The sequence below is a fragment of the Natator depressus genome, chromosome 3 (genome assembly GCF_965152275.1).
Source record: "Natator depressus isolate rNatDep1 chromosome 3, rNatDep2.hap1, whole genome shotgun sequence".
NCBI classification, from domain to species: Eukaryota; Metazoa; Chordata; order Testudines; family Cheloniidae; genus Natator; species Natator depressus.
Window position 1 is genome coordinate 133,588,867 of NC_134236.1, and position 19,883 is coordinate 133,608,749.

General features: G+C 43.3%; 1 protein-coding gene across 1 annotated transcript in view; it reads right to left on the reverse strand.

The window, feature by feature from the left end:
• The window catches only part of TARBP1 (tRNA guanosine 2 -O-methyltransferase TARBP1), a 95,472-nt gene that overhangs the window by 62,213 nt on the left and 13,376 nt on the right, over positions 1 to 19,883 (reverse strand). Inside the window, exons 6-8 of the mRNA XM_074948858.1 lie at positions 16,853 to 16,950; positions 7,531 to 7,666; positions 356 to 452 (exon numbers count right to left, since the gene is read on the reverse strand). Coding sequence (XP_074804959.1) covers positions 356 to 452; positions 7,531 to 7,666; positions 16,853 to 16,950 — 331 coding nt within the window. The remainder of the gene's footprint in view (positions 1 to 355; positions 453 to 7,530; positions 7,667 to 16,852; positions 16,951 to 19,883) is intronic.

Here is a 19,883-nt window from a genome sequence, read left to right on the forward strand (position 1 = left end):
ATTTTTAAAGAAGTGTTTGTATGGCACCTAAGAGCACAACAGGATCCTGAGCCCATGACTAGGGATTCTAAGCATTTCAGTAATACAAATATCATCATCAATAAAGTACTGCAAATGAAATGCGGAACAAAAAGGATCAAGTTGTTTCATATGAAAAAACAAAGTTAAAAGAACTACTAGTACAACTGAATACAGGGACTATATCACTCAAGCACATTTTTCAAATGGATATTGCCAAAACTACAAATTCAGTCAAATCAGCTACTCCAAGTTCTATTTGGCAGCACTTATATATAGCATCATCATCTCTGAAAAATAAAATATTACACTAGAAAAAAAAAAAAGAGGAACTTACCACATCTGTCAAATGCATAGCTGTTTGAAGAAGAAAACACTGAGCAGCTCCCCGCAACAAAATTTGATGTGTGATCATAGTGCACTGCAGGACATCTCTGCAAATGGACAAATATGCACCTTAAATTATAAACAGATTTAGTAGCTCTTAAAATACATATTTACCAACTATATTTTAACTGGAGTTGTCAATATATTAAGAATGCAGAAGCACTCAGAATGTGCGCTGCACTTTCTAAACATACAAGATGATATAATTCCTGCGCTGAAGAGCATACAATCGAAAACAAGATGGGTTATGATTCTAAATAAACACAAATAACTTTTGTTTAGTGACAATTAAGGTTGCAGAAGGACAAACCCCACCAACTCAAAATCTGAAAAGCATGAAAATGAAAAGCTAAGGGAAGTCTCTATTCCATGTCACATTCATATTGCCTACAACACTGTTGGTAAAACACTCCAACAATTCATAAGGCTTTCATTCACTTACATCTCTAACAGATATTGAAAAGCAATAGTACCCAGAATTCATTAAATTCTCATTCTATCACAAAACCTTAACAGCAATCTCAGATGCTCCTGTGCCACCAGATTGACATCTGCCTGTCGCACATTCCATGCTTTTGGGAAATTACTCCCTTAACATTGCTGAGGTCATCGATAAGATTTTGTGCTAGAATTCAAAAGTTGATTATATTGGGATAAGCACTGCTTTTCAGTATCTGTTGGAGACAGAAGCAAAACCCTTACAGATTGATGGAGTGTTTATTATTATTATTAAGTGTTGCAGGCAATGTAAATGCCAGAGACTTTTCCCTTAGTTTTTCATTTTCATGTGTTTCAGATTTTGAGTTGGTTGAGTGTGTCCTGACACAACTCTAACCGTCACTAAACTAAGTTTTTTGTATTTATTTCCTAGTTCATTTTATACAAGGTTGGTGTACCTCAGTGGGTAGGTTCCAGGATCAAGCAAGGAAGAGGAGCTGACAAATGACTGAAATGTGAAATAGCTGTATTTTGACACACATCTTGAATAACCGCAGTTCCTGCACAAAGTGATTAACCTCTTCTTCTTCGAATAGTGTCCCTATGGGTGCGCCACTTCAGATTATTTCCAAGCAATATCCCTAGATGGAAGAGGGAGCTTTGCAACAGTGCAGAACCAAGACAGTACTGCAGAACCAAGCGTCACATCGGATCTGACTGCATGGATCAGAGAGTAATGTTTCAAAAACATATGTACTGAAGCCCATGTATCGGCCCTGCATACTTCAGACACAGGTACATTCTTTGTTAATGCCATAGATAGCACATTCAGCTAGATTGTAGGCACTATCACCCTTTGGAAGGGATGAATGCCCGCAGCATCATAACACGTGATAATACATCCAGATATCCATCTTGACAGCCTCTGAGTAGAGTTCGAGGACCATGCAGATCTATCCATGATGGAAATGAAGAGCCCAGGTGACTTCCTAAATTGCTTGGCCCTATTTAAGTAGAAGACCAATGCCCTTCTAACATCTAGGATATGTAAATTGGATTCCTGTAGAGAACTATGTGGCTTTGGGAATAACATTGGTAGATGAATGGATTAAGGTGGAATTCCGATATAACCTTAGGGGAGAATTTAGGGTGTGGATGTAAAGAGACCTTGTCCTTAAAGAACATCAGGGGGAGCAGGGGAGGATCTGCCATCAAGGCTCTAATCTACCTGACCCTACGGGCCAACGTAATGGCTACTAAAAATGCTGTCTTCATAGATAAATGCAATGGAGAACAGCAAAAAGAAAAGGAGTACTTGTGGCACCTTAGAGACTAACAAATTTATTTGAACATAGTGTGCTGTAGCTCACGAAAGCTTATACTCAAATAAATTTGTTAGTCTCTAAAGGTGCCACAAGTACTCCTTTTCTTTTTGCGGATACAGACTAACACGGCTGCTACTCTGAAACAGAGAACAGATTGCCATTGGTTTGAATGGTGGTCTCATAAGGTAACCGAGTACCAGGTTGAGGTCCCAGGTCGGGGTAGGGTCTCTAATCTGCGGGTTGTCACCTCCCAGACCCTTAATAAATGTAGACTAAACCAGATGGGCAAACATGAAGAAACCATCTACCGGAGAATGAATGGCTGATATTGCAGCCAAATGGACCTTAACAGAACTGATAACCCCAATTTTCATAGATCCAAAAGACAATCCAGGATGACTGAAAGTAGCACCAAATCAGGCAGGAGGGAGTGACAACAACATTAATGGAAGAATCTCTTCTATTTCTGCAGGTAAGTAGTGCAGGTTGATCTCTTTCTACTAACACTTGTACTTCCATAGAGCAGGAGGATTCTAACCACGTGAACTATCGGAGGAGCCATGCCCTGAAGTGGAGAACCACCGGTTGGGATGAAGCACAAAACCTGCATCCTGTGACAGGTGACAAGGAATGGTTGGGAGCCTGAACGAGATTTGGACACATACGTGTAGATGGTAAGGGTGCCAACCATCTCTCAGCCAGAGAGATCTTCCAAGATAGAAGAAAGGCATCTCCCAAGGACTAGTGGCCCAGACCCCCTCTTGAGCGGAAAAGAGGACACTTCCTGTTCCTGGAGGTGGTGAAGACATCCACTTCTGGCAGTCCCCATTTTTGGACTATGCTGTGGAGAACTTGGGTGTCTAGATCCCATTCGTAATCCTGTGAGAAGTGTATGCTGAGGAAATTGGCTGTGGTGGTCTGAATACCTGAGAGGTAGACCAGATGAACTATGCACCAATTCCATAATTTTATGGCTTCACCACAACAGGGAGGGGGATTTTGCTTGTTGATATAGAATGCATGATCTTGATTGATTTGCCTGTGATGAAGGAGAGGAAATGAAAGCAAGAATTCCTGACAGCCCTATGCTTCAACAGATTGACATGGAGACTGGTTTCTTGCGTTGTCCATTTGCCCTGAGTTGTGAGGGTATGGAGATGGGCTCCCCATCCCAACAGTGATAAATCTGTTGTTAAAGTTACTGATGGGGCTGCGCTACAGAAAGGAATGCCTGCACAGACGTTGAGTTGATCCTCCCATAGTCTAAGGTGTTCCTCACGTGGTAGAGGAACTATCACCTGTCTACCCAAGGTGTCTTTGACTGGAGAACAGGTCATTCTGAGCCAACCCTGGAGGCAGTGGAGACGCAGCTTTGTCTGATCGGTCACAAAGGTGCAAGCTGCCATATGTCCCAGCTACTGAACACTGTTCCTCATAGATGATGCGTAGGGGGGCATGCAGCGTTAAGTGCCCCACACCCAGATTTCTGCTTGGCCTGCTGGGGTGCGAGGAAGAGGGGCTCTGTCCTCCGCTGCACCTGCCCCTGGCAGCCAGGCCTGGGCAGGGAGTAGAAGGGGCGGGACCAGCCACTTCTCATGATGGCTGCTCCAGGTCACTGCTCTGTGCAGAACAGCAGCTGCCTGAGAGAGAGCCTGGCTGGGGAGGTGGTGGCGGCAGCAGGCCGCCCCTGGCATGGGCCCAGTTGCCAGGGACAGAGGCTGAGTGAGCTGGACACCAGTGAGCTGGAAAATTGTTGTTGATGGGCAACCCGGGGTCCCAGTATGGTCATTGGAAGGGCCTGTAGTACAGAAGTGGCGATGGCATGCAGGATTGGTTCCACCACCCTCAATAATGAGTCCAATCTTCCCTATGACTTTCAAAAAACATGTTTCTGAAAGAATATATTGGAGAACCATAAACAGAAATAGAGGAGACTGACTGGAAGTCACTTTCATCCTCCTCCATCTCATCCAATGGAGGAGCACATGTAGAAAACAGTAGAGAGTCTTGTGGTCCAGATGACAGTAGGCCAAAGATCGGGATCTTAGTACCAAGAGATTCTTAGTACCCACAAGGAGCAGGGACTCCAGTTCATCTGTTATTGAGAAATCCTTAGTATGTCTGAACTCCTGTGGTACTGACGCAGCATTCAAGGCCACAGTCACTGAAGCTGATAATTGATGTACTGAAGTAGATGCCGACAGTGTCTAGCACCGCTGCTTACTCAGTGCTGAGGGTACCACATGCACGAGTACTGACAACTATGCTGAACTTGGTGGTGCCAGTCCAAAGTGTCTGTGCTTCCCCTCCTTGCTGGTAGAAGGTACCCAGGCCCTCCTGGAGCCATGTCTCTCCCTTGTGCTCTGGGACTTTACGGTCCCACTAGTACTGGAGGAGGAGTCCTTCAACTTAATGGTACCAAGTCAAGAGGTTGAAGCTTCAGAGACAGTGGATCTCACCTGGACCTTTTGGAGCTGGCTCCTTAAGCCCACTCCTCTTTGTGGAAGCCTTCCCCAACCTGGGGGGGAGGAGAGGGGGAAAGGGGCTTGGGGGGCAGGGGAGGGGGTCTCCCAACCTAACTCAGAAGCTGGCCAAAGGGAGCATTCCATCGTTAGCAGTCTGTGTTTAATCTCCCTATTTTTCCTTGCCCTGGACTTGAGGGCCAGGCAGAAGTTGAACTACTGGGAGACATGGAACTCCCCTAAGCACTGGACACACTTTAAGGCCATTACTCACAGGTACAGCAGGAGAGACATCAGCTGAAACCTGGAGAGTCAGGCATTCCCTGCCTCAAAAAAACCTCTCTCTGAGAGAAAAGAGGAGTAAAACAATCCTCTCACTACTTATCTAACTATAACTATTCTAACAACTAACTATAAAAACTATTTTACCCACTATAGAAATATTAGAAAAAAATCAATGCATGCTCAAGGCGGACATACTAGGGCTCCATCTCAGGCAAGAGCAGTTGAGAAGGAGCTGAGGGTGGTTTGCCCGCATACCCCATACAGCCTCAGTATCTGGCACAAGGAGGCATAGGGCATAGATGCAGGCCAAATGGACACTGCTAACTGAAAATCTCTGATCAAGGGCTCATGTGGCACATGCACACCTGAAATGGAGCGCCCTTAGGGACACTATTTGAAGAATCCAGGGTTCTATCTCAGACTCTGGGAGAAGCATGAGGCTGAGCGGTTAGAGACTGGATGTGATTTGATTATCTGAAAGGCAATGCAGCCAAACAGCTAAGATCTGGGTCTACCACATTAGAATCCTATTCCTGCTATTAACTTATTTGCCAAATGCAGTGGCAGCTCTTAATCGTCTACGTTCTAGGATCCACATTCATGCCTTTGGTCAACAATAAGAGTGGAGCTGCATGATTGTCTCTTGTCCAGCTCACAGAATTTCTCCTAGGCTATAGGGGTATTTGGTGGGTGGATTGGCTGATTGACTTTCCTCTGTCTCTCTCACCCACCCACAGATTATTTCATCAAAGTGGATGTATTACATCATCAGTGCTAAATACAGTGGGTTCATCTTGGTGCACTTCTTTTTCCATTTATGGAGAAAAAGTGAAAAGTCATGACAAACACAAGCACAATGTATTTGTAATTGATACTGTATTAATCAGCACACAAGGAGCAGCACATGGAGCAAAGCAAAGAGCCCAATGTCTTAGATGTCCTGCAAAAGAGAATCTAAGAAAGATGAAACAATCCATTGAAAAACTTCAAAAAGTGATGATTTTGGAATTATTCTTCTCTCTGAATCAATCCAATTTTCAAACCAACAAGAAAAATGCGAATTGTACTCAAAATTTACAATCTAGGTTTTGGCCATGTTAATAAAAGTTTAAAGTGCCTGTTGAAATGAAAACTGATTTAATCTTAACTATAAATTCATCACCAATGTCTCCATAATTAGTGATAATGTAATATTGCCATGAGTACTGCAAAAGAAACTTCCAATGTTAAACACATAGGTTAAAGACACTATCCCCCACTGAAGAGCTCTCCAATTAAATCAAAACAACAGTTTCCCCTAAAAACTAAAAATCGCAGTCTATGAGTTAATTCACCCCCATTGGGTGGGTAGAAGTTGGACTGCAAATTTTATGCCCTCTAAGCAAGCGGATATAGCTTTACCCAAAGAGGGGAATTCACCCCTAAAAGAGGGTAAGCACCATTTGAAATATTGCTTTCACTTGGAAGTTCGCCAGAGGAGAGTAGCTTTACATTCCAGAGAGTTCTCCGTAAAATCCTTAGTGGTAAAGGAAGCCAGGAAATGCACTGAATTAGCACATCATTCTTGTGCCCTGACCATAACCCCTTCCCAGACAGCCTCACGTGCTATGAGGGTTGTGGGAAATAGTTGCAAAAACAGTGCTGTGTCAGGGCTTACAAAAGGGTTGTGCTTGCTGCCAAAATCTCTTAAGACAGACTTTCTGCCACTAGACCTTGGCATATCCACTAGGGAACCAACCAAGACCAACATGGGAGAAAAATTTGCCACAAGTTTCACAGTTTGTCCCTCACATTCACTTTAAATGTGTTCTTTAATCAGAATACTGTTGGCTACACGTGTTTAATGCTGCTTAATTTACTGCTGTGCTTATATTTTTAGATACCAGGAATATGCAAAAGAGCTTGCTTAAGAGGTCTCTTTACTGAGTCAAAGAGTCAAAGCCTCTTTACAGAGTCAAAGCCTCTGAAGAACACGAAAATTTGTACTAGTAAGTATGCCGTGTAGTCATACCCATGTTGGTCCCAGGATATTAGAGAGAGACCAGGTGGATGAGGTAATATCTTTTATTGGACCAACTTCTGTTGGTAAGAGAGACTAGCTTTCACAGCGCTCTTCTTCAGGTCTGGGAAACTAAGGCCACGTCAACACTAGCACTGTCCGCAAAACTTTTGTTGCTCAGGAGTGTGGGGAAAAAACAGCAGCAGCTGGGAGAGGTTGTCAGTGGGTTCAGATTGTTGTAATAAGGCATAAATCCAGTGTTTCTATTCGGTCCATGATTTTTAGTGTCTAGCAAAGCTATGAATTTAAGCTCCCAGGCTCATCTTTTGAAATGTTGTGCAGGTTTCCTTTGAGGATAAGGACTGATAGGTCAGATATAGAGTGATCGCTTTGTGAAAAGTGAAAACTTTTCTATTGGACTATAGTAGAAGAGAGTGGGGAAGGACAGAGAAAAAAGTTTCTTTACAAGTTTAAGCTTTCAGTCTTTCGACTACATTTGATTATTTAAATTTTCCCAAAAAGAGTCAGACTCTGCTGTGCATTCCCCAGAACTGTTTTATTAGTCTCCCAGAACCTGTGCATAAGTAAGGGACATAAAACCGCTGAAGTGTGTTACCTTAGAGCATGAAGTCCTTCTGTACCCAGTGCTTTATATGATGGGATACATGCCAGTGCCATAGACAGAAACAAAATGGGAACAGCACACCAGTGCCTACTTGTCATCTTCTGAATAAACTTTAACAGGAAACTACCTTTAAATAAGAGCAAATCAGAAAAAAATTATTTTGTAGGTCAGCTGAAATATTACAATATTGAAACTACTGTATTTTGAAAGAATATCTTGACTGAGAAAGTAAGATTTTCAATGCAAACTTCCATTTTGTATAGCCAGAATCCATTTCTTGTTCTTTTTAAACCATTTAAATGATGGAGGTGCAGGGAGAGGAAAGAGTCCTGGTGCTTTCATGATAAAGATTCAGGCTCAGTCCTACACTCCTTGAGCAAGAAAGCCAAAATCAAGCCCTTAAATAGCAAGGATTATCTACTACTATTTGGTTTCAATTTTAATATTTAATTTAGTTTTAAATGATCTAGTTTATAATGGTTTTCAGTTGTATATTTTAGCTGATTGTGCAGTGGTACAAGCACCGCCACAGAAAGGACAGCAGCTTTTCAGGAAAACTGTGAACTGCACAAGCACAAGTGTAAGATACTTTATTTTAAATAAATACTTTTCCATCTACAGTTACTGAAATACAACTTCCTAGAAAAGCTTATTGAGCATCCATTACTTCTCTTTTAACTATGTTACTATGCTACAGGAAATTCAATATTTAATTTTTTTAAATGAAAGAATAAAAACTAGAGAAAACAAAATGGACTGCTTAACTGCGGAAAGATAAATTGCTTTCTAAAAATATTAGATTTTGGCCCTTCCTCCTACCTCCTTTTCTCTTCCTCATTTGCCTTCTTTCCTCCCTCTTATCTCCTTTCCCTATCTCCTTTTTCCTCTCAACAGGTCAGCAAGGCTCCTCCTTCTCCTGAAAATATCTGCCATACATTTGTAACACTGTTTCAAAACTGAATTTGGAAAGAAGATTTACCATGTGCAAGCAAACAAGAGAAACTAAAAACTCTAATATACAACGCCTATTGTGGAGACCAGACCCAGGGACTGTAGGAAGAGACTTGGAGGAAGAGAAATGGCTCAATCCTAGGTTCTGATTTTGAAATATGATCTGTGTGATCCAAGAGCGAGATTGGGGCCCATCCCACTGAAATCAGTCAAAATTATCTTGAAGTCACCAGACGTATTTGCCAATTACCTCAATAGAAGGACTGAGTATGAATCATAAAATCATAAAAATACAGGGCTGGAAGAGATCTCAAGAGGAGGAAAGTTAGTCAGTGGGTTCTTAAGCATTTTTAAAGTATTTTTTCTTTTGTTTGCTTTTATTTCGATGTTCTCTTTCTTGTAAACTTCTGACGTTTTTGGTTCCTGCCAAAGGAAGCAAGAGGCTGAAGCGCTGTCTGCATTGCTGGAAAACAGCTTCAAAATTCTGAACCCAAAACCACTCAGAGCAGAAGGATTATCACAGAGACAACTGTACGTCTGAAGTACTGTCACTGAAAAATAACTCTACAGCAACTATACAAATCCCTGCATTATGACTGACCACTAAGACCGTAATCCAGAATCATATGCTGCATAGCTGAGAAATAACCATATGGTGTGTACACAGATCAGACACTTAGAACCAAAATGCCATCACTGAGAGAGAGGGGAAAGCTATTTCTCTGTTGTTCTCCGTGGGAATTACTGGGTGCGGAATATTTTTGTAAATCATAGAATTGTAGGACTGGAAGAGACCTCAAGAGGTCATCTAGTCCAGTTCCCTGCATTCATGGCAGGACTAAGTATTATTTAGACCAGAGGTTCTCAAACTGTGGTCCGCAGATAGTTCCCTCTAAGGTGCGCACCTGGGCAACCGCACACAAGAGAATGAAGGGCCATCAACCTAATTAGTGGAGCCACGCCTGCCTGGACCCTGGAGAAGCAGCACATGTAAGGTGAGGTGGTGGCCTTGGGGGGAATACGGGGTAAGTGGGAGGGGGCAGTTGGGTCAGAACAGGGGTGTGTGTAGAATTTGGGATGTGCAGGGCTGCAGCGGCCAGAGAAAGAGGCAACTTTCCCCAGCTCCAAGGCTGCAGCTGCCAGGGAAAGAGGGCCCTCCTTCCCAGCCTCAGCTCTGTGGCTGCTTTGGTGGGGGAAGAGACCCCCACCCCTTCCCAGCCCCAGCTCGGGGGCTGCCACAGCGGGGGAGAGAGGGCACGTCCATCCCATTAGAAAGGTAAGACGACTGATATTAAAATATGAGTTGTGTGCTTTTATTTGTAGAACAAAAAAACATTAATGATTAAGGTTTTTTTAAACATATAGTGCTTTTTATCCAAAGCACTTTACAATAGTTAGCTAACGGTACAAACACCATTTGGAAAGATCATTAAGTGGTCTGCCGAGACCCTCAGCAATTTTCAAGTGATCCGCGAAAAGAAAAGTTTGAGAATCACTGATCTAAACCATCTCTGACAGATGTTTGTCTAACCTGCTCTTAAAAATCTCCAATGATGATGGAGATTCCACAACCTCCCTAAGCAATTTATTCCACGGCTTAACCATCCTGACAGTCAGGAAGTTTTTCCTAATGTCCAACCTAAACCACCGTTGCTGCAATTTAAGCCCATTGCTTCTTGCCCTATCCTCAGAGGTTAAGGAGAACAATTTTTCACCCTCCTCCTTGTAACAACCTTTTATGTACTTGAAAACTGTTATGTCCCTCCTCAGTCTTCTCTTCTCCAGATTAAATAAACCCAATTTTTTCAATCTTTCCTCACAGGTCATGTTTTCTAGACCTTTAAATCACTTTTGTTGCTCTTCTCTGGACTTTCTCCAATTTGTCCACATCTTTCCTGAAATGTGGTGCCCAGAACTGGACACAATACTCCATTTGAGGCCTAATCAGTGCAGAGTAGAACAGAAGAATTACTTCTTGTGTCTTGCTTACAGAGATACTGAATCTCTGGAGGTTTTGTGCCTCTTCCTTGGCACCAATGACAGTGATCAAGCGCTGGAGTCAGACAATACAGGAGGAGCACTGTGGACCAATGCTGACATACCCAGCACCCACTCCAAACTGGACAGCTCCAGGAGAGAATGAGTGCCACCTCCACAAGAATACACTTAAGCTTGGCTGCTCTGTACTTTTTTAAGCAAGGCTTATAACCTTTGCAAATGTGACATTTGTCACTAACATGGGACTCCCCCAAGTGATTAAGGCAGCTGGGGTGCAAGTCGCTCACCGGCATTGGTTTGCTGAATGAACAACATGATTTAATCCCGGAGATGGAGGTACAGTTCCAGTGCTGCTCCCAGTACTGAAAGCTGAACCTGGCAGTCTAAGACCTAAATCTGAAATTTATAAGTAGCTAATTATCTTAACTACAGATTCCCTAAATTCTATGAAACTTCACTAAGCAAAACTGGATATATTTTACAGAGAATGAGAGAAGAATTTGGAGCGATTACAGCCTTACTACTGCAACAACCATCATGGTTGGTAAGAAGGAACTGAGAGGGGCCAGCTCCACCCTTTATACCTGCATGCAGCAGCAGAGGATGCTCAAGCCACCCTAATAGGTTCTGCTGAGGGAAAAAAAAATCTCCAGCAACCATGCATTGGGCATGCACTCACCTACAGTGAAATGGACATGTTCAGTCACTCAAAGAAATACTACTGCTCTTCCAAATTTGGTGTCTGCCCTGGTTGCCAAGTCAAAGAAATAATATTTCATGGAAGTCAGTGGGTTACTCCACATTGCAGCCTTGCAGTTTTCAGGGACTGGAAGGTTTCTGAGGCAGGCAATAGCTGCAGGCTATGCCCTGGTGGCATGTTCCTTGATATGCTGAGGGAAAGGTTCACCAGCCAACTGACAGCGGGTGGAAGTGCACAGCATTTCCAACTGGATCATGCGACTGTTCCAGAGCATGACATGCCAATATTACTGAAAGATAGACCAAGAGACCTGAATGTCAGGCCCATCTGCTTCAGGAGTTGCATACAGTCCAGGATCTTCAGTGGGTCAAACGGAGAATCTTTTCCACTTTGAGGAATAGGTCTTCCTGTGGACAAATCCCTAGTTTGTATGATAATTTTTTGAACCCGAAGAGAGGCATCTCTTTCAGTATTGCTAAAACAGCCAACACCCAAGCAGTCAGGTGTAATGACTGTGGATCTGAGTGCACGATCTGATCTTAGCTCGAGATATGTCTGGGCAGGCTGGGAGATGAACAGGAGGTCATGCGGACATCTGCAGGAATTCTGACACCCAAAATTGTCTCAGGGGCTATTAGGATAACTGTACCTTTGTCCCTCCTGACTTTGAACGTTATCTTGAGGAGAAGGGAAAAAGTGGTGGGAAGGCATAGAGGAGTACTCAAGACTACCGGAGGAGGAAGGTGTCTGGCAAGGAACCTGGGTTCACATCTCTTCTGGAGCGGAACTTTGGGCATTTGGTGTTGTCCTCTGTCAATTCTATTATGGGGGTCATCCACTGGCAGAATATGATGAACTTCATAGCCCATTCACGGCTAGTCACTGCATGCTTGCTTAGAAAGCCAGCAAGTCATTACTGATCCCCAAGAGCTGTACTGCCAGTGGGGTTATCCCATGTTGATGACACCCCTTCTAGAGCTTGATGGCTTTCTTGTCAAAGAGAGGATGATCAGGTTCCTCCCTGTTTGTAAATATAGGGCATAGGTGATATGTTGTGTATGAGAATCCAAACTGTAGAGCTCCCCAGACCTGGCAGGAATGCTTCGCAGGCTAGTCTGATGACCCTCCGCTCCAGGATGTTCATGTACAGTCTTAAGTCATTTTAAAACCAGCTACCTTACATCTGTAGTTGGTTCAGGTAGGCACCCCAACCTGTCCCTGAAGCATCTGTGATAACAGTCGTAGCCAGGAGGGGACAGAGAATGGCCCCTTTTTTATACATACACTGGGTCCAGTCCTCAAATAGTATCTAGAAGGGCTGGGGGTGCCACTGTGACCCTTTGGTACCTGTGGTATCTGGACAGGGCATACATGGACCTCAACGTAGCTGCATGGGCGAATGGCACTCAATCAAAGCTCCTATGAATTCTATCATCTGTGATAGTGGGAGGAACAATTTTTTGTAGTTTAAGCTGAATCCTGGTTGGGAGAAAAGGATGTCCCCACTGGTACCTACCTCTGATCAGCCAACCGGGCAGACAGGAGATAGACATCATACCCTACCTCCTTAAATGTACCTACTACCAGACATTTTGTAAACACTTCTGGTGCCACTGAGAGTCTAAAGGGCAGAATCCTGTGCTGGTAGTGTTCAGGACCCACTGAGAGTCTAAGGTACTTCCTGTGCGCTAGATGGATTGCTTTATGGAAGTATGCATCCTATAAGTTGAGAGCCACGAATCAGTCTTGAGCTTGGAGACAAAATGATGGAAACAAGCATTACCTGAGATGCCATATGTATTTGCTAAGGCTTCTCATGTCTAGGTTAGGACAAAGACCCCCTTTCTTCTTTGGAATGAGAGAATGCTGGGAACAGAAGCCTCTTCTCCTGAACTCTACTGGTACCACCTCTGTGGCTCCCAGACAAAGCAATGAGGCCACTTCTGTTTGTAGTAGGCTATCTTAAGGAAGACACAGACAATGTCCTCTAACACCCATCTGACTGATGTCAAGGCAGACTATGTCTCGTAGAATAGAGTGAGGCAGTTTCTGAAGATGGCATTCTCTAGACTGGATCTGATGAGACTCTCACCTCATCACATCTGCTGACAAATCATAAGTGTAGGTCCTGTTGCTGACGAAGAGGAAGAATGATGCCCCTGTTGTATCTTGGCTGTTTCTTAGCTTGATAGTCTGAGGTGGTAGGCAGTGTATGCTGTCTTGGTTGGGGCTGAGAACAATAGGTCTTGAGGTATGAAGCAGGGGTATTAATCACCAGAACGTGTAGGGTAGCTTTTGAGTTCTTTATTGAGTGAAGAGCACAGTCAGTCTGATTACTGAACAGCTCTGAGACCTCTAAAGGCAAGTCCTCAATTGTGGCCTATACCTCTCCTGAGATGCCCGTTGCTTGAAGCCACAGTGCCCGTCAAATAGTTACCAGAGTTGGCCATACACCTGGCCATGGTGTCTCAGACATCCATCACTATCCTGGACACCAGCTGGCCCTGCTTAATAATGTCCTTAAGGTCCTCTCTCCTGCCATGAGAGCTTACACTGATCTAACTACGTCAGCGTACAAGCTACAGTCTTGCTCCTGCCGACTTAAGTGCCCTACTACACCAACATAATTACTCCACCTCCACGAGAGGCACAGGGCTTATGTTGGTGTAGTTAGAGTGACAGAGTGTCCATGTAGACACTGCATTACTTACATCAGCTGCTGGCTGCTTGGAGTCAGCCTGCGCCCGTCTGGCTCCACACTGGATCCTGGGTGCTGCCCGGGCTCCCAGCTCCCCACTGGGAGCCCAGGCAGCTGCCCCACTCCCAGCGGGGAGGCGAGAGGGTGGTGGGGGTCGCAGGCAGCTGGGAGCCCAGCAGGCAGCTGTGCTCCCAGCAGAGTACTGAGAGTCGGGGGGAGGGGGGGGGAAGAGGGGGCAGGAAGAGCTGGTGTGGAGCAGTGAGCTGAGAGCCCATGAAGCAGCCAGGCTCCTGGCAGGGAGCTGTGAGCAGAGCTGAGACTGGGCTCTCAGCTCCCCACACTGCCCCTCTTAGGTCAGTGGAAGCGCTCCTGGTGAGGATGCACACCACCAACCAAAGGAGGATAGTTTGGACGTGAACCACCACAGTAATTATTCCAGTGGCTGTAAGTCAATCTAATATAGGTTGACTTGAGTTTTTAGTGTATACGTGCCCTAAGTATACCTAGATCATCCCTGACAGATGTTTTTCTAACCAGTTCCTAAAAATTTCCAATGATTAGGATTCCACAACTTCCCGAGTTAACCTGTTTCAGAGCGTAACTACCCTTATAGTTAGAAAAAATTTCTTATTATCTAACCTAAATCTTCCTTGCTACAGACTAAGCCAATTACTTCTTGTCCCACCCTCAATGGACATGGAACCTATTGATCACCATCCGCTTTATAACAAAACTTTTATATATTTGAAGATCATTACATCCTCCCACAGACTTCTCTTCTCCAGAGTACACATGCCCAATTCTTTCAATCTTTCCTCATAGGTCATGTTTTCTTAACCTCTTATTTTTGTTGCTCTTCTCTGGACTCTCTCCAATCTGTCCACATCTTTACTCTCGCTGAGTCCTCACCAGTGCCATTAGAGCAGATCAGTTACCTCCCATCTCTTACATATGACACTCCTTTTAATACATCAGAAAGTGACATTTGCCTTTCATGCAACAGCATTACATTGTAGATGAACATTCAATTTATGATCCGCTATTACCCCCAGATCCTCTTCTGCAGTACTACTGCCCATTCAATTATTCCCCAATTTTGTACTTCTGCATTTGATTTTTCCTTCCTAAGTGTCGTGCTTTGCACTTGTCTTTACTGAATTTCATCTTACTGAGGTCAGACCAATTCTCCAATTTATCATGATCATTTTGATTTTTAATTCTGTCCTCTAAAGTGCTTGCAACCCTTCCCAGCTGTGTGTCATCCATTAACTTTATGAATGTACTCTCTGCTCCATCATCCAAGTCATTAATGACAATGGAATAATACCAGATGCAGGACAGACTCCTGTAAGACCCCAGTTGAGGAATCTTCCCAGTTTGACAGTAAACCATTGAAAACTATTCTTTAAGTACATTTTTGTCAATCAGCTGTGCACCCACCCAATAGTATTTTCATCTAGAACATAGTTCCCTTGGTTGCTTTAGAGAATGTCTTGTGGGATTATGTCAAAAGCCTTTCTAAAGTCACCTGGCAACAAAGATGAGAGATCCCTTGGTGGCAAGATGGGGCACTGATATTGATCTGCACCTGGATCTGGCTCCTCCTGATATTCAGACATCAGTGGCCGGGTCAGTGATGCCACTGGGGAAACAGACTTTTCTCAATTATGAAGGCTTGTTTCTCAATGCCTGCAATGAAGAGTAGACTTCCTCTAGAGGCAGCACCAACATGAAAGGTGCTCTCAGCTCTAAGGTCCATACTGGTGCTGGTAGGTGTTTCAGCACCGATAACGGACCTGGTTTTTCCCTAGTCTCATGCTCAGAGGCCAGAGTCAACACCAAAGAGAACACTGTCGGAGCACCAGGATTAGTTCCAGAGGAGTCTGCTGTGTCACAATTTGCTCCCTCTCTCTGGTCCTTGACACTCTGTGGGGTATGAAGAACTTCTCTCTGAAGGCCTTGCTGTCTGTCCTTATGGGAGGACACAGATCTCCTTCTTGTGCTTCTGCCTTAGAGCTTGGAGCAGCCTCTTTCAGTGCCTGACATCAACATGGGAGTTGCTGAGGTCGGCTTCTTTCCTTGGCACTCTTTTTTGCCCCAGTCTTAGGCGATGCCTGACTGCTCAGTGGGTCACTTGATAACACTGGTTTGTTCATTAGTAGGATTTTTTTTCCTTTATGAACCGTTCCAAAAGGTGGCGTTTCAGCCTTGTCTTGTGCAACTTGCACATCCATATTGATCATCTGTTTAGAATGTGCAATTCACCCAGAGAACAGAGATACCCACTGCATCCACCCTTCAGAGGGAATAGTCCATTGCAGGATGGACAGGACTTGAAGCCTGCAGGTTTCAAGTGCAACATGTTGATGAACCCTGTTAGGTCGGGGGTAAAAGGTCTGTACATGGGTCGGGAGGAGGGATGGATGTACAGAGAAGGGGCATATAGGGTCTCACCAGCAAAATTTGGTCCAGGCGGGTCAGCTCAGTTGAAACTGAGTGTTGAAAACAAGAGATAAACGGTTCTGAAGAAGTTAGTCTGAGCTACAAACTAGCAACTTCCGGCTCTGTCTTGCTGGCACAGTTAGTAAAAGAGAACTGAAGAGACGTTGCAACTGTTCTTCCTTTGACGCCCTCACATGGGAGCACAAGGAAGCACAGGGCACATGCACAGCTCCAACAGATACACTTGCTCAAAAATTTGAGGTCTCATGTGCACTGGGCACACGTGCACCTACAGTGGGATCCACCCTGACACATACTCAAAGAAGAAGAAATTTCTGTATGAAAACATTTTAAAAACCAGAGATAGACAGACGATGGAGAACTCTTGTGACTCAGTCTATGACAGGTTCAGTACACTAGCAGGGAGAGAACACACTCGTAAACATTTACATTAGATACTGGAAATGGATCCATTATCCTTACTTCCCTTATCTTTCGAAAGAAAAAAAACAATTAAAACATACTTTTTTCTTCTTCTGGAAGGAGTGTGAGGTAAGTAGACAAAAACTTCTGTAACTTCATCCCTAAAGGAGGACAAGCTCCTATCAACTGGCCTGGTGACCTGTTTTTAATCAAACATAAAATTAACATTATGCACATTAACTGCACTTTATAAAGAGGGATCTCAAAGCCCCTTATAAAACAAATTAATCAAAAACATTACCTAATTGTCTAACTCATTAGAATGCAAACAGCCAATCAAAGTAAAATGTTTCAATATGAAGAATTGGGGGAGGGAGGGATTTTTTTTTTTTAAGTACTTCTGATACTTTTAAAGGGTATTGAAAATGTAAATATTGAAACTGAAATACAGCAATTGCCATGATGAATCAGAACTGTGGTCCATCTAGTCCAGTCTCCTATCTCTGACAGCATCAGATGATTCCCAGACAGATGCAAGAAACCCTGCAGTACCAGATGCGGGATAATGTAATCCCAATGAAGGTTTCATCTTAATCCCTAAAAGTTCAGGTTTAAGACCTGAAACATGAGGTTTTATATCCTTTCCAAAATGTATCAGCATTAACTATTTATGACTCTGGATATTCTTGGTATCCATATAAATGTCCAATCTCTGTCTATTTCTCTACCTTTTTAAAACATACCTATAACCACTCATCCAGTGCTCTGAGTGCCGATCCCACATGTTAAAAATTACAAGAAAAATATAGGTTTCTGAGTAACAGCCGTGTTAGTCTGTATTTGCAAAAAGAAAAGGAGTACTTGTGGCACCTTAGAGACTAACAAATTTATTTGAGCATAAGCTTTCATGAGCTACAGCTCACTTTGTCGGATGCATACTGTGTGATACATGGTCTGTGTGTATAAAAACATCTTCTGTATTTTCCACAGTATGCATCTGATGAAGTGAGCTGTAGCTCACGAAAGCTTATGCTCAAATAAATTGGTTAGTCTCTAAAGGTGCCACAAGTCCTCCTTTTCTTTTTAAGAAAAATATACACTGCTGTTGCAGCCATGTTGGTCCCAGGATATTAAAGAGACAAGGTGGGTGAAGTAATATCTTTTTATTGGACCAACTTCTGTTAGTGAGAGAGACCATAGAAGGTATTACCTCGTCCACCTCGTGTCTCTCAGAAAAATACAGACAAAGGACTGCCCATAATATTTCCACCTCAACTCCTTCCCTGAACAGCCTTGACAAAGAGGGGAACAAGATGGGCTTTGTAGAGTGCTCAGAAGGCAAACAAATCCAACCTCTGGCAGACCAAGGAGAGGTGGAACAATCTCCAAAACTGAGGATCTTTCATATAGAATGCACGGCCAGCAGTTCCCTCTTATTTATATCGAGGGAAATCCAGATAGAATGCCTCTGTTGATCTCAGTTACGACAGAATATCGTAAGAAGAGAGGCAAGCTCTTGGGTAATCAGATTCCAAACCATTTACACTTTATGGGTTAAAAACAACACCTTGAATTCTACACAGAAACATACTGAAAGTCAGCGGAGATCATGGAGATAATGTGCTCCCAACATGCAACTCCACTTAATAAGCAGGCTACAGCATTTTGCACTACCTTCATCTTCTGAATATCCCAATACAGCTCCATGTATGACACATTACAGCAATCTAATCTTGAAGTGACAAAGGCATAGATTTTTGTGGCAAAGGCCGTAGCAGAGAGAAAAGGTCACACTCTTCTTGCCAGGTGCAGAAAAACACTCTTGGTTTCAGCCTCAACCTGAGCATCCAGGAGCAGCTGGATCCAATGCTACCCCAAAACTGCACATGTTTTACAAATGGTGGTTACATGCCCTTTATGAGGGGCACAGATGTAAGTTCTACCAACTCTTCCAGCTGCGCTCCCCAACCCACCAACACTATCTCAGGGCTGGTCTGCACGACAGAGTTAGGGTGGCTTAACTACATCGCTCAGGGCTGTGAAAAATTTCATACCCTGTGCTATGTAATTAAGCTGTAATTAAGTCCCAGTGTACACACAGCTAGGCCAACTAGTGTAGACATCCTAGGTCTATTCCGGTTTGAGTTTGAACAGTCAGTCAACTAATACTTATCCAAACTCCAGGTTCATCTAGGGCATTCAAAAATTAATTCTGCTGTTCTGGCTGGGTTGGATGTGATAGAAACCTAGAGCTGGATGTCATCAGCATACCAAGTGCACTACAACCCGTGTCTCCTCACTACCCATTCTAGCAGCCTCAAATACACATTGAACAAAAGAGGTCACAATAGATTCTTGGCCTCCAAGATATCCTGTAACAAAGCGTTTCAAAGTCTAATTACATAGAAATTTTATCAGTTTTGAATTTGCCACCTTTTGACTTCATTGACTGCTCCCTTGTTCTTGTGCTATGAGACACAGAGAACAGAAGCTTCCTATCTTCACTATATTATTTTATATACTTTTATCATATCTACACTTATATTTCTCCTTTCTAAGATAAACAACCCCAATCTGTTCAAGCTCTCTTCACATTAGAATTTTTCAATGCCCTTTTTATCACCCTCTCTGAACCCTCTACTTTTGCTGCATCCTTTCTGAGATAGGGTGGTCAGAACTACACACTTATTCCCAATGAGGATGTACCAATACCATTTATATAATGGTATTATTATGTTTTTCATATTATTCCTCATTTGTTCCTTATGCATTCTAATACTGTTTGCTTTTTAGACCACAGCTACACACCACGCCAAAGCCTTCACTGAGCCAATTTTTTTTTCTAAGTTGATACAGTTCATTTAGAACCCTATGAGATGTATGGTTAATTATTTTTTTCTCCTTGGGTGTGTATCACTTTGCATTTATGAACACTGAATTTCACTTGACATGTTGCCCATTCATCTAGATTGGTCCATTCCTTCTGAATTTCCTCCAGGCCTTCTTTAGATTTGATTAAGCTAAATAACTTTGTGTCTTCTGTAAATTTTGCTACCCAAATGCTCGCTCATCCCCCTTTCCAGACCATTAATAAATACAGCAAACAATATCAGACTTAATAAAGAACCTTGA